Consider the following 26,902-nt stretch of genomic DNA (forward strand, 5'->3'; position numbering starts at 1 on the left):
TCTATATAAACTCCTGAATGACTCGCCACCAAGTCACTTCCGCGTCGTTTTAGGGTTGACGGTTTGCTATCATCGCAAAGCTAAGCTAGCACAGGAGCGCGAATCTTTATCTTCACTACGATGGCGGGACGGGGAAAGACTCTTGGATCTGGGTCTGCCAAGAAGGCCCAGTCCAGAAGCAGCAAAGCGGGGCTCCAGTTTCCTGTTGGCCGTATCGCCCGATTCCTCAAGGCCGGCAAATATGCCGAACGTGTCGGTGCCGGAGCTCCAGTTTACCTCGCCGCGGTCCTCGAGTATCTCGCTGCCGAGGTTATTCATGCGAATATCTAACATTTTGTTTTACCCCAATTATAGGGTTTTTGAGATTTGATTACCTAATTTTATGAATTATCAGATTGCTCGATCTATTTACTGATATTTTTTAATTTATAAATATGAGGAGTTTGTTTTTGATTCTTTTAAGGAAATTTATTTCTCTTCTATTTTAAATCGTCGGCTGCCATAAATTGCTCGCCTTCAGGAATGCCCGAATTAAAATTAATTGGTGTCTGTCTTATGTGGGGGTAAATTCAGGTATTGGAACTGGCTGGAAACGCAGCAAGGGATAACAAGAAAACTAGAATTGTGCCCAGGCACATACAATTGGCCGTGAGAAACGACGAGGAACTAAGCAAACTTCTTGGTGACGTCACAATTGCCAATGGTGGTGTGATGCCCAATATTCACAACCTGTTACTTCCTAAGAAGGCCGGAGGATCATCCAAGCCCTCTGCTGATGAAGACTAGATCGATTCATTTCATGTTCCCAAAGATCAAACTTTTTGACCCCATGATGTCTAGTGCTGCAAGTTTTTCAGTAGTGAAATTTAAGTTCAGTCAGAAACTTACATTTGAATATTTTGGTTGTAGTCTGTGAAGGGCTTGGATTTGTGAATATAAATCGAATGAACTGGAATCTATTTCATGCTTACTGCATCTTTGGGACGCTGTTTTTATGTTATATCGTAGTTAAAAGAGCTCTGGATTTTCTTATATCCCCCACTCTGTTCGTATCTACTTAACTGTGTGACGAAATCTGGAGAAAGAGTTGCACAATTATAAATTCTCTGTTTTTGGGGCAGTAGCAGATACATTCGATGTCTGCAATCCAATTTAAACACATCTTTTGACCATCTTTCTTCATTCATTTTCTTGAAAATTTGGTTTTATAGGTGGTGAGCAGTTTTGAACATTCGTGGCATTGAACCTATCTTCTCCAGTTTTCTGTCAGCATTAGTGATAGCTTGGTTTGGATTGTGTTAGCATAGTAATGGTAAAAATGTTGGTATTGTTCTGCTATAACTCTTCAGAACGATTAAAATTTGTGGGAACCAAGAATGTTATCAATTTCGTGAAGCTTGTGGAAATAGTCTACATTTTTATTCAATAAAGTAATATGCAAGGCCCATATTTTTAAAGAAAGAAAGACCACATTTGGAGTGCAACATTAAGATTCAATTCTTACCGTCTTCATTTTAGGACTTCTTGTTTAGCTCAGAAGTGATTGGGCTTGTCATGGACCGAAGGCCGAGGATAGCTAGATTGATCAACAACTTGGTTTGCACCCCATGAAAAAAGAAATGCAGCTTAAATGCATGGGACAAGGGAGTATCATCCATTTGTACAATAATAATACTCTACTCTCGTTGTCTCAACTCAAATGCCATACAAATCGGTTGCCAGACAAAATATGATGACAAGTCTAATCTAATCTAATAAAAGGGTCAAGTAATTAACAAGTGGCTTTGGCTACCTAAGATTCATAAAACAACACGAAGGTTGTTGAGTCAATTTTTTACACCCCACATACGATTTAAGATTTTCCCATATGACGAATGAGTGAAAAAATCAACAATTTTAATATTTCTTGACCATCATTGTCGCCCTTCAACACTGATGTACCAATCGCAACAAATTTGAGTAGTTGGTATTTCAAGATATAATTCAATAACCAGACTTTTTATTAGCTCGACCGTCTACATCTCGATTTATAAAAGCTTTCCTATTCTTTACACACTTGGGCATGCAAGTACCTTTTGAAAAAAAAAGAGACGAATCGATTTTACTTATTCATGAAGCGTATGTAATGATGCTCTTCACTGCGTACATAATAATCGATTCACTTTATGTAGTAATTCAGACAATCTTCTTGTCAATTTTTTAATGCACAACTCTTTAATTTATTGCGATCTTGTTTTATGAATTGACAACATAAGGCGAGCAGTGAACATCAATAAATGACACCGAAATAGAGAAGGTTCGACACTACTTGTGGGAGTAGTGGGCAGTGCCTCACAGGATCTTGGTCATTGATTTTAAAGAAATTGGTGTATCTCATGTATGTGTATAAATCTGAACTTTTGATCTTTTCATAGAGTAGTGTCCCCATAAGATAAGATGAAATCTTCCCGAAATAGGTATGGATGGAGGTCACTAAATAGGTGCAATGGTAGCTTCTGATTTGTTCCTTTTAGCGTTGATTGATTAACATATGCCAACGACTAACAACTATGTACTACTAGTTCTCTGTCCAGTTTCACCAAAGGCCAGGTGAAGTGAAAAATTCTTGCCAACTGCAAAAAAAGATTATTATATGTAATTTGGATAATAATTATGTTTTATAATGAAAAAAAATCATGGGATTGGAATAGGACAATTTTCACACCAATTGAATTCTTTTATTTTAAAAAAATCATATGCTTGTTTTTTTACTTGTTCAAAAGAATAATACATTCATTAGAAACATAATATAATTTATTTCAAAATATAGTACGCACGAGAACTCCAATGAAACTAATGTATCGAGGTACGTGTTGTGTATTTATACAATATTTTTTATAATTTATCTGATTTATATTTAAATGATGTAAGGTATTACACTGTAATTTTGATATATGAATTAAAAACTAAATAGAAAAATAAATGAAAAATTTTGAAATAGGAATTAAATCTATAATTTGATATGAAACAAAGATCTATCTGCTAAATTATAAGTTGTTTGCATTGGAATTTTAACGCCTTATTAATATATATCTATTTTATATTATAATAATTGAAAATATTAGAAAAACTGTTTAAGGAAGGCACCGATTTTTTTCTCTTTTTGTCCTTATCTGGAACACCAAAAAATCTTTCTTTTTTCTACCATAATATTATTATATTTTTTTATTGTAATTAAGTTTAATAGAAAAATAGATTTTTTGTAATACACAAAATATTTATATCTAATTACAAATATCTAATATTCATTCTATAAATTAATTAAACAAAATTTCAAATATTTAATATTATGTTATGGTATGTTTTTTGTGAGACAGTCTCGCGAATCTTTATCTGTGAGACGGATCAATCTTACCTATATTCACTATAAAAAGTAAGGTTATTAATAAGAGATTTGTCCCACAAAATACGATCCATTGAAATCGTCTTTCATAAATTTTTGTAATTATGTTAAATTGTATATCTCAATCACTAGTATATAATTATTATTATGATTAGACGTACTCAGTAGGGTAAAACGGGAGTCGTAACGAATCTCTTTCAGAATACCGCCACCGTTGTTTTCAAAAAAATTCAAAAAGCAATCCTCACAGAGACTCTCTCTCTTGCCGGATTTACTCTCTCTCTCTCTCTCTCTGTTGTTCTACCTCCTTTTGTCGGTGTATTGTGTTGCGCCTGGTTCCTGCAATTCCAAGCATACAGATTCTGGGCATAGCTTCGTTTGCAATTTACCGCGACCCCACCAATATTTTGATCACTTAAATTCTCTTACTCTATCCCTTTCATCACGCACCTTTTCGTACATATGGATTCCAAGAACCAGAACAAGCCTCCCAGTCCTACACATGTGAGTTAAACACTAATTACTCTTGCGATTTGAAGTTCAAGTTATAGCGGCTCACTTGAATCTGTTGTAGATTTGGGAAAATGGGATCTAATTGTGCTCACAAAAGTATGTTTGTGCTTCAATTTTAGTTTTACGAAATATTTTTTTCCTCGTGTTTTTATTGTGGGTGAAGAGAATCGATATTTTTTGGGGGATAAGTTATGATTCTATTTTTTCCTTGTTTAAATGTGGTGTTTAGGTTTCGGTGGATAAAAGGCGGAGGATCGGAAATTCAAGAATGGCACCGAACACAGGGGCACGGGTACAAACTAGACACGCGTTTTCGGTACTAAATGGGGGCCAAGATCTGCCTCCTAGTAGTGGGCCGCCAAGCAACTCTGGCTCTGAATGTGGTGTAATTGAGTTCACAAAAGAGGATGTGGAGGCACTGCTTACTGAGAAACCGAGAATTAAAAACAAATATAACTATAAGGTACGGCCATTATTCACCAATATTTGTTTTATAATTTGATCATTATTTTGTACCGCACATGATCTTATGTTACATGGTAGCGTAATGAAGTAACTGCGAATCTGCTTCAGATTTGAAAGCATCAACGAGTACACTTGTTTTTAATCTGTATCTTTCTGTAGGAAAAAAGTGAGCAGATGCTTGAGATTATAAAACGTCTCAAGCAATGTATCAGGTGGTTCCAACAGCTTGAAGAAAATTATGTAGTAGAACAGGATAAATTGAAGAATTTGTTGGAACTTGCTCACAAGAAATGCAATGACTTGGGTACGTGTGTGCTCATCCAATGTTTTGATTTTGCGTAAGAATGTTACTCATTAAGAAATAACTCAATCTATAGATTTAATTTTATAACGTGTTCCGTTTTGTTAATTTTGTCAGATTTATTCATGAAGGCCAAGGAGGATGAATTGAATTTAATTATCACGGAGTTGAGAAAAAATTTGGAGTCGCTGCAAGAAAAATTTGCCAAGGAAGAAACAGATAAATTGGTAACGGATTTACGAATCATGAAATTATGAAAATGGCTTTTAGATATCCAAGTTGTGTTACATTTTATTAAATAACAAAATTATGAAATACAATTACCAGGAAGCATTGGATTCTTTGGGAAGAGAGAGAGATTCTCGACTTGCCGCTCAGAGATTGCAAGCTTCCCTCACGGAAGACCTGAAGAGAGCGCAAGAAGACAATATCGGCGCAAACCAAAAGGTAAGTACTATGTAGAGTAATTGGCAGTTTGTTTCCCATTGAGTTTTTTTAGATGTCACAGTGAAAATGTTCTCGCTGTTGACTCTCTTTGCCTTCTACAGATACAATCATTGAATGATATGTACAAGAGGTTGCAGGAGTATAACACAAGTTTACAGCAGTACAATAGCAGACTTCAATCCGAACTTCATGCAACAAATGATACGTTCAAGCAAGTTGAAAAGGAAAAGTCAGCAGTGATAGAAAATCTCAGCACTTTGAGGGGCCGTTATACGTCTTTGCAAGAGCAGCTTACATCTTCTAAGGTTCTTGTTTTTACCACTTGGTTTGATGATTTTTTTTCTGTGGATCGGTATGACCTGTTGTTGCGTGATTTTCTGAGGGGTACTGAATAATGATTTTGTCTGCCTACTTAATGACTTCATTCTTTGTTCTATTCTAGTCAATATGCATAACATTTTGACGATAATTTATTTTGACATCTGATATTTTTTATGTTTAAGGTAGCAATTCTATTTCCCTAAAAAACAACGTCAAACATATCAAGTATTTTCCCTGAACCCTCACAACTATACAAAACTAACCCTTGGAAATTCTTATGTACAATGTGTTAATTATCCCACATCGGTTGAATAAATAACTTTTGAGTGGTATATATGGGATTGGACAATCCTCCCCCTTGAGCTAGCTTTTGGGGTTGAGTTAGGTCCAAGTTCCAATCTTAACATGGTATCAGAGCCCGGGTTTCACCGTTATGTGTTGGACTGCCAATATTAGGCCACCCGTTCTGTCCATAATGGGTCATTTGTAAACTCCAACGCTCCAGATGTCAGTCCTGGGCGTCAGAGGGGTGTGTAATTGTCCCACCATCGGTTGAATAAATAACCTTTGAGTGGTATATATGGGATTGGACAATCCTCCCCCTTGAGCTAGCTTTTGGGGTTGAGTTAGGGCCAAGTTCCAATCTTAACACAATGCTAAGTACATGAGTTATGTCTGTAACTTTTATTTTTTAACCTGATTGATTGTGCTTCACAATTTGTTTAAAAATATTGGCAGGTTGCTTTTTACAAGTTTACTAATACTTTTCCACTTGCACATGTGTCGTAATGTTTGATCCTGGAAGAAATTACAAGATGAGACTGTGAAACAGAAAGAAGCACTAGGCAGTGAAGTTGCTTGTTTGAGAAGTGATCTGCAACAAGTAAGAGATGATCGGGACCGTCGATTGTTGCAAGCGAGTGCTTTAACAGAGGAAGTAGAAAAATATAAAGAAAGTACTGGAAAATACTTTGCGCAGTTGGATGCAATGGAGGCATCAGCAAATAATCTCGAGGTTTCGATTTTCATACATTGTTGCTTATTTTATATCTAAAATGCAAATTTAACAAAATTTTATTTTTTAAAGTCTACATGCATGCCTGAAAGTGAGGAAAATAAACGATTACAAGAGCAACTAGCTTTGGTGCAGAAGGAATTTCAGGTTTAGTTTTGATAATATGATTTTTTTCAATCTTGATACAGAATTGTAGCTACTGTAGAGTTGCATATCGTTTGCTAATCTTGGTGTAATACGTTCATCTGATCTCACAAGTCATTTTACCAGATTTCTGATTTATCGGCAGTGGAATCAAGACGTGAATTTGAGGAGCAAAAGACTTTAATTCTCCAGCTGCAGAATCGACTAGCTGATGCTGATTTGAAAATTTTCGAAGGAGAGAAACTTCGGAAAAAACTACATAACACAATTTTGGTATTAGATTTGCAAACATTACTATTTCAATTTATCCTACTAGTTTTTTGTTAGACGTTTGTTTCTTCTTTGTTTTAGTGAAATAATTTAGTCATTTAACTAAGTGCGATTATTTTAACAAGACCCTTTTGTTAACGCAGGAGTTAAAAGGAAATATCCGTGTATTTTGTCGGGTGAGACCACTGTTAGCTGATGAACCTACATCTGACAGCAAAATTTTATCATTCCCAACATCAATGGAAACACAGGGTCGAAGCATTGACTTATGCCAAAATGGTGAGTTTTCATTGTTGAACAATTGTAAACTATCTTGTCCTAACTATCCTTCATACTTTTCCCGATATCTCTCCTAATTTATTATCGTTTTTATTTTCTTCCAAGGGCAAAAGCATTCTTTCTCTTATGACAAAGTTTTTATGGCTGATGCGTCCCAAGAGGATGTTTTTGTAGAGATATCACAGCTAGTCCAGAGTGCCTTGGATGGTTATAAGGTTTTGTATTACCTACTGCTCTCCATTACATGTAATTTATCATTATATAGAACGCATGTGATATGTTAATGGCCTTACGATAAAAGTTGAATTTATAACCTTTGCAAAATTTGAGGACCAGTGAACTTAAATTTAGTTTGAGACTGCAAGATTTTCCTGTTTTTAGGGAGTTTATTGATTGCTCATGATATGATTATGGGGATTTTATATGTTGGACCTCCTTAAGAAGCAGTGAGCTGAACAAGCAAATTTTCTTTTAGTTTGTTATTTGTAAGGATTAAATCTGTGTGAAGAATGATTTGTTTTTGGTAGTCAGTGAGAAGTTAATTCAACAAAATGATAAAAAGAAACTTTCGATCAGGTATGTATTTTTGCCTACGGACAAACAGGTTCGGGCAAAACTTATACAATGATGGGCACACCGGGAATCAAGGATCATAAAGGTTTGATCCCGCGATCACTGGAGCAAGTGTTTGAGACTAGGCAAATTCTTCAATCTCAAGGATGGAAGTATGAGATGCAAGTGAGTAATTTCTTTACATTGTTGCCTCTTCTTTAAAAGATGTGTAACGGGTTCAAATTGATTACTTTTCAGGTGTCAATGCTTGAAATATATAATGAAACAATACGAGACTTGTTGGCACCAAATAGATCAGGTTTTGATGCATCACGACTAGATAATGCTGGAAAGCAATATGCCATCAAGCATGATGTAAATGGCAACACCAGCGTCTCTGATCTTACAATTGTGGATGTTCGAAGCAGCAGAGAGGTTTCGTATCTTTTAGAGCGCGCGGCACAAAGCAGGTAAAACGCCTTCACTTTTATTTTTAATAGGCCTTGATAACTTGGAAATGAATCGTCACTCTCAAGTGGTTCTGACATTTAGTTTTTCATGTGTCATAATTTTTAAATAGTAACTTTAGGTGATGAAATTGATGAAAATTACTAACATGATTTTAGGATTCCCTTACACCATATAATCTTTGGATTATTCAATTAGAGTCACTCCAAGAGGTTGATCTTTTCCTTCTTTTCGAATTTCTTTTTTGTTGTTCTTTTCCAGGTCTGTAGGGAAAACTCAAATGAATGAACAGTCTTCAAGGAGTCATTTTGTCTTCACCTTGCGAATAGTGGGTGTTAATGAGGTATTTGCACCTGCCTCAGTGATTCCAAACTTTGGTTTTCAACTTACATGGCTTCAAATTTTACATTGTATTCTTTCATATTTTTAGGGCATTGATCAACAAGTTCAAGGTGTGCTGAATTTAATTGACCTGGCTGGTAGTGAGCGTCTATCTAAAAGTGGTTCCACTGGGGATAGACTGAAAGAAACACAGGTGCAACCGAGCAACAATTATCTTTATTTTTTTTCAAGGTTTATGGCTTGATCTTGACTGATTTATCTTTTTATGACTATGTATATTCATATATACTAGGCCATCAACAAGAGCCTATCATCTCTAAGCGATGTCATTTTTGCCTTGGCTAAAAAGGAGGAGCATATACCGTTTAGGAATTCCAAACTCACCTATCTTCTCCAGGTAATTTGTGCCCAAATATGGATGCTACCTTGAGGGAATTGCCACAGATTTTTAATTCCCAAATATTTTTTGGCCATGTGGGGTTTTATACCTTTTTATGTGGTTACATTGTTTTTTTCTTTTTCTCTAGCCTTGCTTAGGTGGAGATTCAAAGACCTTGATGTTTGTCAACGTTTCACCAGATCCTTCATCTACGGGTGAATCTCTATGTTCACTTCGTTTTGCAGCAAGGGTTAATGCTTGTGAAATTGGCATCCCAAGGAGACAAACCAATATAAGAACTACAGACTCTCGTCTGAGCATCGGCTAGGTAATCGATCGATTACATTGTCAGGAAATTGAGTGTTTATTTATGAAAACTTGTGGCATTTGAGGCTTTTTTTAACATGACCACGGCTGAAGGCGCCTTTAACAACCAACAGTTGCTTATAATTTGTATAGTGTAAGGAGTACGATACTTGGGTATGTAACCAGCTACAGCAGGGATGGTGTAAGCCCTGCTTTCACTGATTTGAGTTGTATCCGATTATACCCCTGTAGTTTGTAGCGATAACTTATAATCACCAATGGTTTCTAGCATCTCGCGTTCAAATGTAAACTCATGTTTTCTTGAACTCTATTTCTTGCCAAGAAAGCATGAGATTTGAGTTTTTATTTTTGCATGTTTTTAAGCTTTGAGAGTGTTAGATTGAAATGAGCTCTCGAGAATTAATAATAGATTAGGCTAGTGGGCAGCACGGCGTGATTTAGGAAGTTGCTTTGTGTATGATCAACAGTAAGTAAAAAAACACCTTCATTTTTAAAAAGAAAAAAAGAATTATTGATGTCCTCGCTTCTTTACTTTTTTGTATGGATTCCACACATCACTTTCCACAATGCCATCATATAATTCTTTTGATAGTTGAAATTTTGTTCTTTTTAAATTTTTCTGGTGACACAACACCAATAAATTAAATCTACCAAAAGCGAGCATAGGATATGCATCTAATGAGGTCAGAGCAATAAATCAATTCGGTGGAGATAAAAAGAGTGAGTATGTGTTCTTCTCGTCTGATGTGTATCTATAAGATGTTCGCACGAATATCTCACTAAAAATAATGATTAATCTCATATTTTTTTATTTTGAAATGAGATATTCGCACAAACATCTTTTACAAAAACAAACCTGTGTAACATAAACTCTTCGGTAAAATACAACAATAATTGATCATCGCTTGATTCTTGAAAAGTTTGCGAGTGTCAATTTATCAAAACTTTTTTTATTACTAATTACTGTCTCGTTTTAATTTTCTTCTTTAAAGACTGATAAGCATTTCACATGGCAAAATTCTATGCAGCTTGACCATTGAAATGAAATTTATCTCCTTGCAACATAAGAAGAACATAATCTTGTCTTAATTTTTCGATATAGTTTTTTTACCTTCATTAATACTCTGAATTATATATATAAAAAAACCTAACATTAACTCATTTTTTTGGCCATACATAATGGGAAATAAACTAATATTTATCCTTTCTTCTCTTGTAGTTTTAGATCAAATTAGTGGAAACTCATGATGCAAAATATCACGAGGACACAATTATCACATTAAAAGGAAAAAAAATAGATTTTTGTTTATAATTTTTATATAAACAATCTATGATCTGACGAAGATGCTAAATAAAATATATACACTAGCTGAGTTGTTCCATATATAAGCGACTTCCCAATTTAGAACTATCACCAAGACTTGGGATGTGACACACCGACCGTTAAAGGAATAATGGCTATGTCATCATATGCTGACAGCATGTCATCAAAAATTTGTTTAGTTGTTTTTTTTTCCCAAAAATTTGTATGAGATTGTCACACGGGTCGTATTTTGTGTGACATATCTCTTATTTGAATTATCAATGAAAAAATATCATTTTTTATGTTAAGATTACTACTTTTATTGTGAATATCGATAGAGTTGACCCGTCTCACAGATAAAGATTCGTGAGACCGTCTCACAAGAGATCTATTTTTTTTTCATTTGCTATTTACTCAATTTTGAAACAATAGCATTCTCAACCACAACAACAAAAAAATTGTATTAATAAGTTTCAATCAAAAACTTATAACTTATCATATCTTAAGTTTGAGATAAGAAAAAAATTACAATCTAAATAATTAAGGATTTAAGAATTTTTAACAAGCTATTATGTTATCGAACAGAGACAGTTTAATTATTGACTTTTTTTCTATGTCATAACATAGATTTATATATCGTATCGCCGTCACACGATTGTTTATAAATGGAACGAGTCCAATGAGAATGATGATGGTGGAATTGAGTTTGTTGAAAACCATATAAGACAATAATTACAAAACTCAAATGTTTTAAAATTATAATGAGTATTTTGTCTTTTATCATCTCAACTTAGCGTGGATTTTCTTTCTTGAAAAAAAAATCATTCGAGTTCTTTTGGCACGGCACGAGTAGAAAATACAAGGCGACAATGATTGAGCATCATTTTCCCAAAGGCATCAGAACCACAAGTCTCAAATCCATCTTTCATCACCATTCACAAATAGCAACCAAACACCTCAGCATTTAACCCAATTTACCAAAATTGGATAACCACCCAAAGGACAACCGAGAGAATTTGTCTCATTTATTGATGAGTATATCTATTGTGAGATGATCTCGTAAATTTTTATATATAAGACAGGTCAATCCTATCCGATATTCACAATAAAAATTAATACTCTCAGGCATAGCTTGATACACGGGATAAAGGAGAGATTGATAAATAATCCTCCTTATCTCATATTTGGTAAATTTTTAGAAAGTCCATGATATTGATAAATAACTTTATATAAGGATAAAATATCTCTTCTATTTCTATTAAGTGTGATGATTTTAATTTAATGATAAAATACTCTACAAATGACTTAATAGCACTCAATTTATAAAAATCTTAAACCCTATCTTCTCTCATTTCACTTGTGCTTCCATCGATCCTTCACAGTCGGTTTAGTTGTTTGATATCTATTTATTTAAATTTTTTAAAATTAATTTAAATTATATATATATATATATATATATTATAATATATAAAATTAGGTAAAAATAAATAAATCATGCAATCAGAACTTCTTACACAAGTTTTTGCCTTTATTGAATAACGAACTTGACATTTGGTTTCTTAAATTATTATAACTTAAATATTTTCAATGTAACTAATTAAAATCGAAGTCGACTAAATATTTGATATTGATTTCGAATTCAACGTAGAATTATTTATTGTAATGTAAAATTGTTTTAAAGGAATATGAATAAGGTATGCACATTTTAACCATTGCTCAAATTGAGTGGAAACAATAGTGCGTCGCCACTTGCTGTGTCTGATTCCTATGGGGAATCTCCTTTTATTGTTATTATTATTTTTTTGTTAGAAATCCCAAATAGCTTTTGATTATTAAATGGTCTGACAAATTTTTATCTGTTAGGCAGATCAATCTTATCGATAATCACAATAAAAATTAATACTTAGCATGAAAAGTAATATTTTATCATGAATGACCCACATAAAAGATTCGTATCACAAAATAGACACGTACGTCCGTCTCATACAATTTTTTGTCAATGTATAATAATAAACTATTAAAAAATCATTTCCCAGTTGGATTTCCAATTTCCTCTTTAGACTCACGTGAGAATCCATTTTCTTCTCAAATCATTTGCGCAGACGCCCAATCAATCCCCTCGCGTCCATCAAAACCTTTTTTCTTTGTGGGAATCTATCTCTTTCAAGGGTTTCCCCTTTTACTGGCTGCTGATCGGAAATGGTTTCTCCGGAGAACACGAATTGGCTTTACGATTATGGGTTTGAGGATATCCCGGTTCTCGATACCAATTTATCTGCTCCGAATTCTGGGTTTTCTTGGTCCGTGCAAGCCTTGAACGGCTCATCGAATGTCGGGTACTTCAAGATTATGACTCATTTGTTCTCGTAATCAATAAAGATTTGTTCTTTGGCGAGTTTTCATTTCAATTATGTCAATCGTGCACCTAAGAATTTTTCGGACGAGGTGGCATAGATTTCAATATTTTTAATAATTAGACATGAAATTTTAGTACTTTGGGTCTGAGGGGGTGACCCAATGGTTCCATTATCGGCATAGTTGTATTTGTCTTTTTACAAGTATTTATTGGGGTTCATTTATTTGTTAGGATACAAGGAGAATTTTCTTTGTATTTTGAGTATTTACTGGGAAATTCATTTCGTAGATGGGATTGAGTGAAACCAATAGTTATATGAATTACTTCAAGTCTAATAATCCATTTAGATTGTTATATTGTGTGAGAGTAAGATGCTGTGTGGTTTGTGCTTGAAATTTCTATGGACGGTGATGGTCTTTTTTTCTTTATAACATGAGAATGTCGAGTACCTAGCCCGTTGTTGTAATTGATTGCTTTGTTATGGTTCCAAAGAATTACGATTTATACACAGCTGGATCAGTCTTGTTTTGTTGTACTTCTTTTATTTCCTTCGCATTTTCAGGCAGTAAGCAATATCCATCACTGTTATAGTGTTATTTATATTTTGATATTATCTGGTTCTAGTGTGGAAACTGATGGCGGCTCATTTGAAGAATCGGGGGGTCAGAAGGAAACTGGCTCAAAAAAGAGGTATGATAAAGTTTGGCTCTTGTTGAAAAGAAAGGAGGTGGCCAGTTCCACTCTGTATGCTAATTTTGAATTTGTAAAACTATATTGATGTTTAATTGGTCAAGTCTTTATCTCTTAAGACCGGTCTATGGTTGTCTCACTTTTTTTACTCTTCAAAGATCTCGAACTGAATTGTGTACTCCATCAAGCTCCAAGGCATGCAGAGAAAAACAGCGGAGGGATCGGCTAAACGACAAGTAATCACTTGCCCTTTTGTGTTTCCATATTCGCTCTATGTTTTACTCTTCAGTGACTTAATTGTGCACCTTTTAGGTTTCTGGAATTGGGCGCTGTCCTAGAGCCTGGTAGACCTGTGAAAACAGACAAGGCTGCTATTTTGGTTGATGCTATTCGAATGGTGACTCAGCTGAGAGGTGAAGCTCAGAAGCTGAAAGACTTGAATTCAAATCTCCACGAGAAGATTAAGGAGCTTAAGGTAGGACATGGATTTCTCATCTTTCACTTTGCATGTAAATCTTTATCAATTTCATGATCCAAGGATAATTTTAGCTGATTAGAAGCTTACTATTTAGAAAGAAGTAATTATCTATGTTTTATGTGTTTCACCGTGTTGACTTGCTGACAGGGATCGTGGACTTTGAGATGTAATCAATCTTATTCTGTTTTCTTCTGTGTTTTGCTTTTGAGAATAGGCTGAAAAAAATGAGCTACGGGATGAAAAGCAAAGGTTAAAGGCTGAAAAGGAGAAGCTAGAGCAGCAACTCAAGACGACAAATGTACCCCAACCTGGCTTTTTACCAGCTCCTCCCCCCATTCCCGCCGCATTTGCTGCTCAAAACCAAGCCATTGGCAACAAATTGGTGCCTATCATCAGTTACCCTGGGGTCGCGATGTGGCAGTTCATGCCACCTGCAGCTGTTGATACTTCTCAGGACCATGTCCTTCGCCCGCCGGTTGCCTAAGTTGGCAATGGTATCCTGCAATGGTGCCATCCGAGTCATGGTCCAATTGTTGAAATCATTTGTCTATGTTATCGTCTGTTTTTAGTTTTTGCTGAACCTTCTCTGCCTGAGATCTCATGGATAATTGGGACAATCGCTATTGTCTTGACTTTAATTTAGTTTGTTCTGGTCGCTACTTGTAAACTTAAGTAAATCTGTTATGTTGCATTTACATTTTCATAAAAATTCTCCCGCTCCAGCTAAACGCATCCTCTAAGTCTGAGAAATTGCTTGTGGATTGATATGTTTCTACGCCCAAGCAAAACTGCGATTTTCTGGGGATTGGCAGATTGCAACAGCTCTGAAAAGGCCATAGGTTATATAGTTTCTAAATGTAACTTCTGCAAAGTTTTTTTGTTGGGGTTAACAATATTCAGTGGCATAGACCATTTAAACTTGAACCTAATCTATGGATACCAAAGAAGTAAACCTGAGTCGACCCTGTTCAATACTGCCAATGATAACCCAAATTCTAATCTATTTCTAGAATTTTAGAGGCTAAAAATTTTCCAATCTGTTTTCCCTTGTCGCTATTTATATTTCCCAACTGCGATTCACAAACAGAATGACTTCTCTTTTTGACAGCTACAATGGCTTCCAAACTGTTGAAGATTCCTGTGCAAACTACCATAACTTCAAAATCGTCATCCAATTTCAAACCAACAACAACTACTTCGTTGCTTTTTCGTTAGCATCGCAACACGAGCAGAATCATAGCTCCCATCTGTTTATCTTCCATAAAAATGGAAAGTCTACGCGAAAATCAGGAATCTCGCATCTATTCCCGGTCTGTTCCATGTCTTCTTCCAATCCGCCATCCACAAAAGAAGAAGCCATTCTCCAAGCCAAGACTTCACTTATATCCACCTTAGAGAAACCCCTCAACAACCGGAAACTCGCAGGAAAGCTCAAGAAATTAAAGCAACCAAGATTCCGCGTTGAAATTCCGATAATTGACGACTCACCCGCATCTCTCTCTCAACTGGCTGTTGAGATCTTTGGAAGATGCCCATTAAAAGAAAAGGCCCACAAATCAGAAGTCTAATTTTATGGCCCAACCAGAGCTTAACAGAAGCTGCCATTAACGCCTTTGATTCTCGATACTCTGGCACTCTTGTCCAAAACGTCGACATTTCATCAGTTCTTGACGAGGATGTCCGAACTGTGAATTCGGCTGATGTAGCTGTGTTCATGGATCCGGAGGTTTCTCGATTGGCGGTTATACTGACAGCAAACCCAAGTGGGCATTTGAAGAGGAGATAGATTTCGATGAGCTGAGTGGTTTTGTTGCCTCATTCGAGGAGGTTTATTCGTCTATGGGATTGGAGGTTAGAGGGATTTTTAGTAAGAGGAAAGGTGTAATATTTAAGTGTGTGAGATGGTGTTTTGAGCTGTGAGAAATGGAATGCTTTTGTTGAGGAGTAAGGCCAGTTGAGAGTTTTTTCGAGGTTCAAAGCACGACCATCCATCACTCAGGTCGAGAATGTTTTGTATAATCTCATGGCTATCAACTCCCCAGTTACAAAATCAGCCATGTTCTTGAAAGACTTGGTTTCAAATAATGTACTATTGAGAATGCCTGATGATGATACACATTTTGTTATTCTTGATGCTCTGAGAATTTTCATGTTCTTTTGTTTAATTCGATGAAATATGACAAACGGAAATGTTGATTGATTGATTGATAACTAAGCTTTGCTTTTTTGTGATTGATTCCAGTTTTCTTTTACTTGTCTTCAGTTTCTTTGCTCATAAATGCCAAGCCAAAATAATATCAAGACCCAAGAAAAAGACTGTTTCCAGAATTTTGATGCCTAAGGCTGGGGTGTTTGACAAAAACGAATGCACAAAAATTTGAATGTTCCCTTTTAGAATATAATAAAAATGAATGAATGCAAGATAAGATAACAAGAACTTATTAGAAAAGAGATCTCAAAATTTGAATTCTCTACTCACTCTCAGAGATCATTAAAGCTGTGAAATACTCTACACATGTTCCCCGCGTTCTCATTTACAGGGGTAAAGAGACTAGATCATTTTCATGGATAAAATTTATCTATGACGCCCTTATGTGACAGCCCTTTATGAATCTATCAGAAAAGTCAACATATTTTGTCCATAGGGGCCGCAGATGTGGAAATGCTATATCTAGCCAAGGCTTCGCTCTGCCGTTGAAGTGGACGACACCAGCACTAGCAGCATCTGTAAATGTTGTATTTTCCTGGTACCCTAATCCAAGCATGTGCCAGAACGGATCAATAACGTGGACATGACCATGAAAAGCTATTAGACCAGGAGGTAAGGTTCCAAGCTGCCACAAACTTAAATCCGACTTCAAATTCTGCAATAGTGAGAAAAGGCATTATCAGAGAATCCACCTGTGTTCATATTTTATTTTGACTACCCCTAAATGAAGAAAGTGTCTCCAGATGTAATATTAAGATCTCACCTCTTCTAGCCAATAAAGGTATGTCTTGCTTATGTTTGTTCGTCTCCAAGCATCTAGATCAAAAATGTTCATGCCATAAGCCCATGCACATTCATTTGGATCGAAGTTCTTCGCTATCAGAAGATGAGAAAAGTTCAAATAGCTTTTAAGCTTCTTTGACATCACAAATTTGTCCTCTCCTTTACACGTTTCAACTGCTCCATTGACCTTTCCATTCAAATCAATGTCCCACAAAGGTGAAAGATCAGTTTGAATCACAATGTCGTCATCCAGAAATACAACTTTGTTTAGACTTGGAAACAACTGCAGCAAATTTGTACGCAGTTAATATTAATGTTGTCAAGAACTTTGTTAGGGCCATGTGATTTCGAATTTTTGAGACTCACCTCGGGTAAATGTATCCGGATGTGATTCATCAATGAATTGTACTTGGGGCTGAGTGCTTGCAACTTAGCCGCGATAATATATGGTTTTTCAGTATTATTTGCCACAATAGTTGATGAACCACCCCTAAACTGTGAGCGCACTTTTTGATCTTTCTCCATTGCCTCCAAAACTGGGAGTTTCCCCTTCGCAAACCAATCAAAATGATGCAAGGCTTTTACCTCTATTATTGCAGGTGTTAAAGGGTGTAGCGAGAACCAAGCCTGCATGGGGTAGTAGGTCTTTCTATCGGTTATTATGTGGAGGACTATTTTTTCCGGGTGCAACGAATTTTGAACAAGTGATGTTGCCACAACAGCTGCGGCAATAATGTTGTCAGAAGCAAGGACAAAGTGAAAGAACGAGTTATCAACAAGGGCAGGTACAAATTCTGCCAAAGGAATCTGGAGTCTAGCATTAGAATTAGTAGAGTGCTCATTTGCTAGTCTTAGAGCAAGACAATGAAGCTGCTTAGGGATGCTGCTAGAGGCGACGTGGCGATACAGGTATTCCTGAATTTTCGCAGTTCTTGTTCTTTGTTCAAGCAGTGAAACCTGTAATAAATATAGAGATCATTTAATTGTCACTAGCAATAGAGGTAGCTTATTTATTGAAGCATCTTCATACCATAAAGAAAATTATTTCAAGATAAATAAGTTAACATTGGTGCATAATACCATAGTTTTGAGTTTAGAAGCAAAAGTCTTAGCATCAGGTTTTTCATCCTTCATTTCTGCTATAAAATCTTCCAGCGTTTGGGGAATTTCTTGTCCTGATTGTATTTCACTTTGGTAAACGGGTTCTTCCAGTATTTGATATATTACTTCAGGAACCTGACAAGAACCCTCATAAATTAGATTCAGACGTGTGTGCAAATAGAGAGAAATCGTTTTTATGTTCGGAATTTAGGCACAACTCCATGCTGCCAAGCGCTACAGAAATATGAAGTGATGTCTATGTAATCATCAGTGTCGAAACAATTTAATTTAGGCATTTGCTTACCGTCAATTCAAGTCTTCTTCCCATAATTCTCGGACCTAATTTTTTCCCCAAGCAACCTACATTTAATCAAGAAAACATGATTTTATGAGAAACCAAGTAATGGCTGCTAGAAATCCATAGATTGATTGTTAAATTGAACATCAAGGATCCCGAATATCGAGGACTTGAACAACAGAGGAGCAAGATAATTTAACCTGCATCCGTGATTTTTTTATTTTTTCTTGGATATACATGCTCAAGTTATTATTAATGAGGACATTCACAATTTCAAGAGACCATGTAATCTGTATCTTCAGTCCTCACTCTCAAAAACATTAAATTCTTTTATAGATTTTTGTAATGCGAGATATATTGATGCCAAGTATAGTTTCCTATCAATTATATACACACACAAGTGACTGGCATACCTATTGTCAAACGCTTGGCTTCTCCATCAATAGTATCAACTGCAGTTAACACAAACATGAACCGAAGAAGAAAGGTGAAGAGCAAAAGAGCATAGAAAAGCATTCTATACGACAATAGTCTCGAACCAATCTTCGCTTTGATCAGCTCCCTAACATTTTTTGCAGGCAAGAAAGTAACATGCCTCAAGCTCGGAGACATATACAGCTGCATATTCAAGAACACTAACAAAAAACAAGAACTCACATATTCTAGCTACCTATGATTCATTTACCAAGGCAAACCTGCTGATAGCCTCTAAATGTTAGAGAGAAAAGCTGTGAAAAAAGCTGTTTTTGTGAGTGTGTTCAGGGTTGCTATCCATCACCTAAACTCGCTTAGCATGAAGGTTATATATATATGAAATCTCTTTTTTATTGTTTTATTTTCTTATTCGGTGGGGTTAGTATTATTTTGGACAGGGAAGAGGTAGTTGGATGGAAAAAGACTGGAGACCGAGAATGGTTTGCATGGTGGCTTGATTTCGAAGAAGGGAAGTTAGGAAAAAGAGACAGAAAATACGTTCTTTGAATTTAATAGTGAGTAGAAATTTGATGTTGCTTCACTTGGCCTCCACATGAAGTGCATATCGGAAAATGCTGCTGTTGTCTTAGACATTACCATAATTTCTAAATGGAAAATGACTTCTTTGTTTTATATATTTTATTTTAAGAAAATTCTAGAGCACAGCGAGATTGAGAATGAGATTAGACCCTATAATTATTCCCTTAATTGAAGAGGGGTTGAATTTATAATTTAAAGAATTCTTTTTTAGAAAGTTACGAAAGATTGTTGCTCTCGTTCTGGTATTTCTATTTTGGTCCTAGGATATGGAACCACGACATCAAAATTCAAAACCTCTCCATCAAAAACATATATTCTAAATTCGAAAATGAATCGCGTCAAGGAATGACTGCGGAATCCAAGTTTGCCCATGCTGTAATAATAAAAACGAGAAGAAATTTGTAACCATTCACGAATCACAATCTCATAAACATGCATGCATGCACAAGGGAGACGAATTGAAAAACGAAAACTTCAAATGATACAAGTCAAATGATTTCTGTTATTCACATTAATCAGCTAATCAAAGACGCCAACACCGATTTATGTCAGCAAACTTTTCCTTCAAGCTCCCCAAAAGTCTCTAGTTCACTATCCTCCACATATAGAACCCACATTCTGAAACTTATTGCGGACCCTCACGGAGAACAAAAGAATTGCTTCCTCGCCGACCAACAGGGATGTGGCCTAGTGGTACTCAGATGCAAAAGAAATTTATCATTAGCCTGGTCCATCCATCAACACATGAACAAACAACAAAGAAACCAAGGGGAAGCACAAGACTGTACGGTACTTTGAACAGGAGTCGAAGAAAAAGGATGTACCTTAGTCAAACTGGTCACTTTCTGCAAGTTTATTCTCCATTTTCAGGCAATCTAGATTATTTAGAGGTGTAAGTTGGTTATTATTCTCAGGGTGGTCTCTAGTGTTTACAATCTCAAGCCGAGAATTAGCCGATGGAGAATCATTGTTAATATTTACAACGCCCCAGCTTTTTTCAGTGGACAACCGAAGACCACCGTGCCCTGTTTGGTCGACATCCTTGTCCACCTTGTTACCCACAATTTTACCGGTGTTTACAGAGTCAAAAGCACCGGAACTACTCCTGCAGATGAACGTGCCATTCTTGGACAATGGAAGATGCCCATTGATGTCGCCCCTGATGAACGAGAAATGTTGTTTAAAACTACAGTTTCACAAGATAAAAGGACGACAAATGTAGAAAGATAATCAAGAAGATATGGAAAAAGGAAAACCATATATCTTCGGTATTCGAAACACACATACTCAATCCTCATCGAAGATAGAGTACATGTGGCAGACACAATACATACAAAATGTTAACTAATATATACAATTCATTCTGATACAAAAGCATCAGAAGAACCATCACGACATACCTCCCTTGTTGAGATTTGGGAGTTTGAAGGTAATCAAAAACTGGAACCAAGTCTTTGGGTCTGCTTTCAAGCACACGCATGGGTACTCTTTCAATCTCAATCTCTCCCTCTCCCAAAACTTCGTTTGTATTAATAGCATCAACCGACATTGACTGAAAATATATCTGCACAAAGGTAGCACAAGAACACAAGGATGTCACTCATCAAAGTGATCAATAAAGGTTACTCAGAACTATCGCAACTTTACAGAAACTGCAAGTACCTCGGATCTCACCCATAATGGATTCTGGATCTGATGCATCTGAAGCTCAGCTTCACATATATACATCCGATGCCTTTCTTCAGTACTGATATTTTGTTTCGTGGCAGTATCCACAATGCTGGAAAATACAGTAGTATTTTTCTGTTCCATTCTTTCAGGAAAGACTTTACAGCTGTCAGAATTTCCATTTTCACCATGCATGTCAATATTGTCTTGTCTCTCCTCGCGATTATGTTTTTGGCAAACATCCCATTTTCGCATGGCCTCCACCACTATCCTTGATTCACTGCTGAGATTAGATTCACAAGTGGTGTTTATGGGCAAACCTGTAGTACCATTAAGTGCAGGAGATATTCGCAGAGCATATTGTATCAAGCAACCAGAAGGAGAGAAAACAAGTAAATGATAGTTTTTCTTCAGAGAACTGGAATCTACATTAATTTCGTTGCCTTTACAATTGTGGAAAGCTGATGCGATCGCTCCAGAGAGTGAACTAATCCGCCCAGTTGAAGCTGCAGCAGCACCACTTACTGAATTTTTCCAACCATTATTTCCGTTCCTTATTCGGCTAACAGCAGAAAGTGTAAGTGGAGGGCCAGATGCACAGATGTTTTGTTGAGTCAACATCTGTAATCCTGAATCAGATGATCCAGAAACCGGAGTGTTTGACATCAAGCTGGATCCATTATTTTTGACACGACAAGCATCGGCTGATTGAAAACTAACTAATCCGCCCGAAGGAGAGATAACAAAAAGGTGGCTTGTCCCTCTTGAGGAACTGATCAAAATCCAGTTACTGTTACTACTGAAGCTTATATCTTGTATAACCTGAAAAAGCATGAACAACGAGTCTGATTCATTGCATAGAAGCTTGCATTGACAGAGAATCATAATCCTATTCTTACAGCATTTGTGAAACCACGTTGCAGCCGGTAAAGGTGAGCATAAGAAGCTGCTCCAGAGGATTCTCCAGAAAGTCCAGGCATTATTCGAAAAACATTTATGTTATGACCTTGTACGGAAGCTGTCGCTAAAAGAGTACCGCTGGGATCAAAGCACAATGACAGGATAGGACTTTTATGTGCCCTAAACTGAGCTATGACAGTTTTCTTAGCAATGTCTCTGACAATTACCTGATAGAGAATTTATAGACTATACTTAGCTCAACATAGTATCACACTGCAATCATGGATGTGCACAGGTATTAGATGAGAGCACACAAGAAAAGTCAAATAGAAAACCAGATAGTTTGAACAGGATAAACTTGCGACAAAGAACAATGCCAACCGATGTATGGCACTAGCATTGCAATTTTTTCTTAAATTAGTCTTGTTACCTTGACAACAACACAGACAAGATAAATCTGTTGGCAAAAGTAACAGAACCAAGGAAAATCCAAATACTCATTTTTATAGGTCAGTAATTCAACCAACACATGAGAAGAAAATGGCATACCATGCCAACGCTGTCTGCATCATGGGAAAATCCATTAGCAACACCGTGTACCTTTACTCGGGAAGTCCCAGATTGACTGCTATTATCTTCAAGTAACAGGTCAGAATAGTAACTCGATAGTTTCTTATAACTCATGTCCCCTAAAGTCAATATACCAGCAGCAAGTTGCTTGCTAGACTCTTTCGCATAATGTGCAACTAGGCTTCCATTTTGTGTGGGATTGGGGAAGCTGGCTGAGGGATTAAGATTTTGTGGAGTAACACGCCCAAAATTTGAAACCTCCACTTGAGTCCCACTATAAGCCATCCACCGGGGACCGACCGCAAGGGGACCAAAACCTTTATTTCCTGACCCACAACACCCCGTAACAACAGGATTGGTAAGGATTGTATACTGTCTCTCTAATTTAAGAGCATCAAAACAATGTACCTGTAGAACCGGCATATCATATCCCAAACAAGGCCAAATAGCATGTTGCAACATAGTATAGCATAATCTAAGGATTCATGAAGAGACAGAACATACCTGAGCTGATTGTAAAACAGCAACAACTCGAGAGCTGCATCGCACCAAATGGACGACTGACCTAAATCTTAAAAGATGTACATATGATTGAGATCTCAAGGAATAAAACCAAACCACAGTTGATGCACAACTACTTTTAATTGGCCCAGGGCACTGTTGGACAGAGCCATTGCGAAGAATTCCCGACCTTTCCGGAATGTTGTTATCTCCAGTAAAAGATCCATCAGCACAGATAATCAACAATGGGCGGCTGTCAGAAAATTTATCTGCGGTTTGCTTAGATGAAATTGGTTTTGGTAACATTTGCATGAATGAAACAGGCCCATCATTCCTGGAGACTTGATTGCGCACACAGTCTGCTACTTCAACATCCCAAACCTGAAATCCATGACTGTACCCCAGCAAGAGAACTTGTCGTGTGATGCCTCTTTCAAGTTCTAGTTTGTCAAATCCAGCCCACAAAACCTAAGGTGAATAATTGGGGCAAAACTAAGTAAATTGCAGAAAGGAGTTCTCATCTACATGGATCTAACATTTGTAGCAATTATAAATGACTTAGGATGAGATGGAAAAGGAAGCTACAATATCAATAAATTAACGTCGAACAATTCAGTACTACAAACGAAGGTCATAATTTTAGGATGTTAGGCTATAGCATCAAACCAGAACAGCGAAGTTGACAGGTCACCTGGTGATAACATCAAAAACAATCCCATGCAATCACCCATTGCATGGAAGTATATTATATTGGATTTGACAAAAATTCAAGGACTATTTGCAACTTGCCTTACTTTTTCTACAAAGCCTGGTCACACTTAGATTATAAAAGCCAGTGATGTACTATTTGATATGTTTTTTTATCGTCAAGCAGTCATGCTTAGTTCAAAAAAGGTTTCTTTCATTTTTTTCCATAAGTAAATGCTAAAATGTTTGAAAAGTTGGGTTTCAGTAATTTTGAAAATGTGTAGACCAAATAATGAAATCGTCTGGAACTTGTCTATGTGGTCATATTGATATCACTAAAAATATTACAAGAAGTACCTCTTATAATCTTGTCAAATGCTACCAGCAGCATCACTTATGACGCACAAAATGTAGTATGAATATAAACTAATATAGTACGTATTTCAAAAATAACATTTAACACTTAAATGGTAAGAACAATATCATATTTGATAAAGCAGTAAAATGGAAACAGAGCTTTTTCAAATTCAAAATGTGGTTACTTGGGATGAATACGAAATTAGAACCCGATAAAAAAAAATCAATTATGGGGTCTCGACAGAAACCAAATCCTCATAAGTGCGCAACACAAGTTGCATAGCCAGAAAGAAGTTTTGGAACACACGAACAAACAGAAAGTCTATGATTTCCATCCCTGGGACCCCCATCACAATTCAAAATCTGTAATTGAAACAATGGCGTTACAACACGTTAATCAGTGGTGATGGTATGTCAAAAACTCAAACCGTGAACGATTTTAAGGAATCGGGCAACTAGTTGAAGAAATTTCAGTTGCCAAGAACTTAAGTTATCCGATCTTAAGAACACAATGAGCTTTTACTAGAAATTCAGACCCTACAGGAGTAGCATCGGCAATCCAACATAGAAGGCATTACACAACAGCAAAAGCTATATTTCCCAATATTTATCTTACCTGTCCAAGGTGAAGAATCAAGAAATCAAAAATGGATAATTCAGAATCCCACCTGATCGTGGTTTGTCTCACTGTCCCTCTCCCCAACAGAGGATGTCGCAGACCTCACAGACGCTGCCACAGTAGAGGCACCTGAGGAAACAAATTTCAGGTAACTCGAAAGAGATTTAAAAGAGTTAGAAATGACCCCATTATTGCTCATCCCCGACCGTGGCGCCAAGGCTTCCATATCAACTCCAACGCCACCTCTTCTCTGGCACTCATTCTTCATATCAAGGCGGAAAAACCAATGGAAAATAATACACAGCAAACTCCCAACAGCACACCAACCACAGCTGCTCAGCTCTCTCACCTCTCTCACCTCTCTAATGACCATAAACTCCGCAAACTTGCCTGTTCCTGGCAAAATTGATGAACATCCCAGTTAAGAATACAGCTTGAAGTTTCCTGGTGTCTGCGTCATTGGCTTCCAAGCAAATTACAAAACCATGCAACTCACAACAAGCCAGCGGTTTGATGATGCTTGCCCCACAGTCGAGCTCTATTTCGTAATTGACATTAATCACACACCGGGAGTTAAACAAACCTGGATATGCATATCTGACAACCATACACGACAACAAAATTCCTCAAAAAACTCCCTTGTATATTTCTTGTGCCTATTCACTTGCCTCTTGATTATACGAACAAAAGCACCAACCCAACTTCAGGAAACAAATCAAATAATTCACACATAGTATGAAGAAATATCTATACAAAAATACGTGTATATATATATACACAAATCATAAAAGGGTTTCGTAAATCTAGCTAATATGAACTCGTTAGGATTTGGATTATGTTCGAGATCGTCTGATCCATGTAAACCAGATAGAGAAAGAAAAACGTATGAACTGCTTGTAAGAGAGGGAAAAGGCTAGCTCGATCATGAACAGATAAGGAAAAAAAAAGGCTTTTGCGTATCACGTCTCTGAAATTGATTTTTCCGTTGATTTGATTAAATTTATAATTTGTTTTCAAATTTTCTTTCTCCTTTGTTGAAATGGAAGAATATTCCGCACGTCTTCTCCTGTTCTCCCACCACGGTCAAATACAGTTTTTTTTTACCGCTGGTGTAGTTTATTTTTTCACAAAGGCAAATTTCACGAGTTTATGCTCTCAAGAAAAATATTTATTTATTTTCTTACAGAATTTAAAATGTTGATTTAGGCTTTGTATATTTAATTTTTTTATGTATCTTTTTGTATAAATACTTTTTTTTTGACATATTTTGTATAAATACTTAAAAATATCGTTTATGTGAAAAAATGCATTTGGAATTGACCTTTGAAGAATTTAAATCGATCCAATCGGACGGTGGAGGTTGGAGTGGTGAAGGGAAATTGGGTGGACGGAATCCAATGAGAATTTACGAATCATTTTTTCGCATCTCCGTTTGTGCGGTGCACGGCACATATATCCGATATATCGCGAGATGAAGGGGAAAATATACATAAATTGAACATATAATTTGTTTTTTTTAAATGAAGTATAACTGGGTTGTATCTTGTTTTAAATTTATATTATAAATGGTCAGTGAGAGTATCTCATACAAGTTTTTGTCACACACATATATATGATTGATAGGATGGGTAAATTACGCAGGTCTATATATTAAGAATCATGTCAGAATATTATATATTTGTTGTCTAACTTGATTGATAAAAATTATTATTTTTTATATTTAAAAATATTTTTTTTCCATTTTATTTATAGATCGGATCGATCGTATAGACATAAACATGTGCGACCGTTACGAAACAAACTTACTCTAAATATAAAATGGAGTGGGTCTCATGTGAGACCGTCTCACGGATCTTAATCCGTGAGACGGGTCAACCCTACCCATATTCACAATAAAAAGTAATACTCTTAGCATAAAAAGTAATACTTTTTCATGGATTACCCAAATAAGAGATCCGTCTCACAAATATAACCCGTGAGACCGTCTCACACAAGTTTTTGCCATATAAAATGATATCCCAATAAACACGAATATATGACGATAAAAATAGAAGCATACATCTCGCAATCGGGTTGGCAAATTTTATCATGTTGTCTCTTTCAGGTTTCATCTCCCCAAACAAGTTGTCACGTTACTGGTTTAACTCGCCCCCACCATTACTT

At 36.3% G+C, this 26,902-nt stretch overlaps 5 protein-coding genes, 1 long non-coding RNA gene and 1 pseudogene across 14 annotated transcripts; 5 read left to right on the forward strand and 2 right to left on the reverse strand.

The window, feature by feature from the left end:
* LOC140813693 (histone H2A.6) lies at positions 1-970 on the forward strand. The gene is made up of 2 exons (XM_073172333.1): positions 1-309; positions 574-970. The coding sequence occupies exons 1-2, from the start codon at positions 121-123 to the stop codon at positions 784-786; spliced, it is 402 nt and encodes a 133-aa protein (XP_073028434.1). The 5' UTR covers positions 1-120; the 3' UTR covers positions 787-970.
* A 2,585-nt stretch (positions 971-3,555) lies between these two features.
* Positions 3,556-9,550, forward strand: LOC140813691 (kinesin-like protein KIN-14N). 3 transcript variants are annotated; one of them, XM_073172332.1, is made up of 18 exons: positions 3,556-3,886; positions 3,957-3,991; positions 4,125-4,358; positions 4,520-4,664; positions 4,779-4,888; positions 4,989-5,108; positions 5,210-5,413; positions 6,235-6,444; positions 6,517-6,591; positions 6,715-6,861; positions 7,002-7,137; positions 7,243-7,352; positions 7,714-7,875; positions 7,948-8,159; positions 8,419-8,500; positions 8,588-8,692; positions 8,792-8,896; positions 9,027-9,550. In XM_073172332.1, exons 3-18 carry the CDS (start codon positions 4,164-4,166, stop codon positions 9,204-9,206), a joined length of 2,298 nt encoding a protein of 765 aa, XP_073028433.1. In that variant the 5' UTR covers positions 3,556-3,886; positions 3,957-3,991; positions 4,125-4,163; the 3' UTR covers positions 9,207-9,550. The 3 variants fall into 3 exon arrangements, with proteins under 3 accessions (XP_073028433.1, XP_073028432.1, XP_073028431.1); XM_073172331.1 differs by having other exon boundaries at positions 3,556-3,991; XM_073172330.1 differs by lacking the exon at positions 3,957-3,991.
* A 2,992-nt stretch (positions 9,551-12,542) lies between these two features.
* LOC140813465 (transcription factor ILR3-like) lies at positions 12,543-14,760 on the forward strand. The gene is made up of 5 exons (XM_073171939.1): positions 12,543-12,844; positions 13,489-13,554; positions 13,713-13,790; positions 13,867-14,029; positions 14,247-14,760. Exons 1-5 carry the CDS (start codon positions 12,708-12,710, stop codon positions 14,514-14,516), a joined length of 714 nt encoding a protein of 237 aa, XP_073028040.1. The 5' UTR covers positions 12,543-12,707; the 3' UTR covers positions 14,517-14,760.
* Positions 14,761-14,910: 150 nt separating this feature from the next.
* LOC140815685 (uncharacterized) lies at positions 14,911-16,205 on the forward strand (annotated as a pseudogene).
* Positions 16,206-16,434: 229 nt separating this feature from the next.
* Positions 16,435-19,047, reverse strand: LOC140813464 (probable galacturonosyltransferase 12). Its single transcript, XM_073171938.1, has 6 exons — positions 18,837-19,047; positions 18,430-18,485; positions 18,105-18,260; positions 17,391-17,981; positions 17,005-17,307; positions 16,435-16,896 (listed from the first exon to the last, which is right to left on the reverse strand). The coding sequence occupies exons 1-6, from the start codon at positions 19,045-19,047 to the stop codon at positions 16,612-16,614; spliced, it is 1,602 nt and encodes a 533-aa protein (XP_073028039.1). The 3' UTR covers positions 16,435-16,611.
* On the forward strand, positions 16,718-19,965 carry LOC140813466 (uncharacterized). Its single transcript, XR_012113958.1, has 3 exons — positions 16,718-16,853; positions 17,624-17,933; positions 19,002-19,965. It is a non-coding gene; the product is annotated as an uncharacterized lncRNA (long non-coding RNA).
* LOC140813463 (autophagy-related protein 18f-like) lies at positions 19,896-25,732 on the reverse strand. Of its 7 annotated transcripts, none has more exons than XM_073171932.1 (9): positions 25,323-25,730; positions 24,789-25,135; positions 23,080-23,544; positions 22,555-22,983; positions 22,005-22,232; positions 21,100-21,927; positions 20,838-21,001; positions 20,262-20,596; positions 19,896-20,096 (listed from the first exon to the last, which is right to left on the reverse strand). In XM_073171932.1, the coding sequence occupies exons 1-8, from the start codon at positions 25,345-25,347 to the stop codon at positions 20,263-20,265; spliced, it is 2,820 nt and encodes a 939-aa protein (XP_073028033.1). In that variant the 5' UTR covers positions 25,348-25,730; the 3' UTR covers positions 19,896-20,096; position 20,262. The 7 variants fall into 7 exon arrangements, with proteins under 7 accessions (XP_073028033.1, XP_073028032.1, XP_073028034.1 ...); XM_073171931.1 differs by having other exon boundaries at positions 19,896-20,162; XM_073171933.1 differs by having other exon boundaries at positions 19,896-20,596; positions 21,112-21,927; positions 25,323-25,732.
* Positions 25,733-26,902: the final 1,170 nt, after the last annotated feature.

Source organism: Primulina eburnea, chromosome 15 (genome assembly GCF_022965805.1).
Source record: "Primulina eburnea isolate SZY01 chromosome 15, ASM2296580v1, whole genome shotgun sequence".
Classification (NCBI taxonomy): Eukaryota; Viridiplantae; Streptophyta; class Magnoliopsida; order Lamiales; family Gesneriaceae; genus Primulina; species Primulina eburnea.

Coding starts and splice junctions, on each gene's coding strand:
- LOC140813463 (XM_073171932.1), bottom strand. CDS start 25,347: ATGGTTGTCAGATATGCATATCCAG. Junction 25,136..25,322: donor TGTCAGATATGCATATCCAG/GTTTGTTTAACT, acceptor CAATTTTGCCAG/GAACAGGCAAGTTTGCGGAG. Junction 21,002..21,099: donor CATTATGGGTGAGATCCGAG/GTACTTGCAGTT, acceptor ACCTTTGTGCAG/ATATATTTTCAGTCAATGTC.
- LOC140813465 (XM_073171939.1), top strand. CDS start 12,708: ATGGTTTCTCCGGAGAACACGAATTGGCTTTACGATTATGGGTTTGAG. Junction 12,845..13,488: donor AACGGCTCATCGAATGTCGG/GTACTTCAAGAT, acceptor ATCTGGTTCTAG/TGTGGAAACTGATGGCGGCT. Junction 13,555..13,712: donor GAAACTGGCTCAAAAAAGAG/GTATGATAAAGT, acceptor TACTCTTCAAAG/ATCTCGAACTGAATTGTGTA.
- LOC140813691 (XM_073172330.1), top strand. CDS start 3,845: ATGGATTCCAAGAACCAGAACAAGCCTCCCAGTCCTACACAT. Junction 4,889..4,988: donor AGGAAGAAACAGATAAATTG/GTAACGGATTTA, acceptor TACAATTACCAG/GAAGCATTGGATTCTTTGGG. Junction 6,592..6,714: donor TGGTGCAGAAGGAATTTCAG/GTTTAGTTTTGA, acceptor TCATTTTACCAG/ATTTCTGATTTATCGGCAGT.
- LOC140813464 (XM_073171938.1), bottom strand. CDS start 19,047: ATGCAGCTGTATATGTCTCCGAGCTTGAGGCATGTTACTTTCTTGCCT. Junction 17,308..17,390: donor TCCGGATACATTTACCCGAG/GTGAGTCTCAAA, acceptor AATTTGCTGCAG/TTGTTTCCAAGTCTAAACAA. Junction 16,897..17,004: donor ACCTTTATTGGCTAGAAGAG/GTGAGATCTTAA, acceptor TCACTATTGCAG/AATTTGAAGTCGGATTTAAG.
- LOC140813693 (XM_073172333.1), top strand. CDS start 121: ATGGCGGGACGGGGAAAGACTCTTGGATCTGGGTCTGCCAAGAAGGCC. Junction 310..573: donor TCGAGTATCTCGCTGCCGAG/GTTATTCATGCG, acceptor GGGTAAATTCAG/GTATTGGAACTGGCTGGAAA.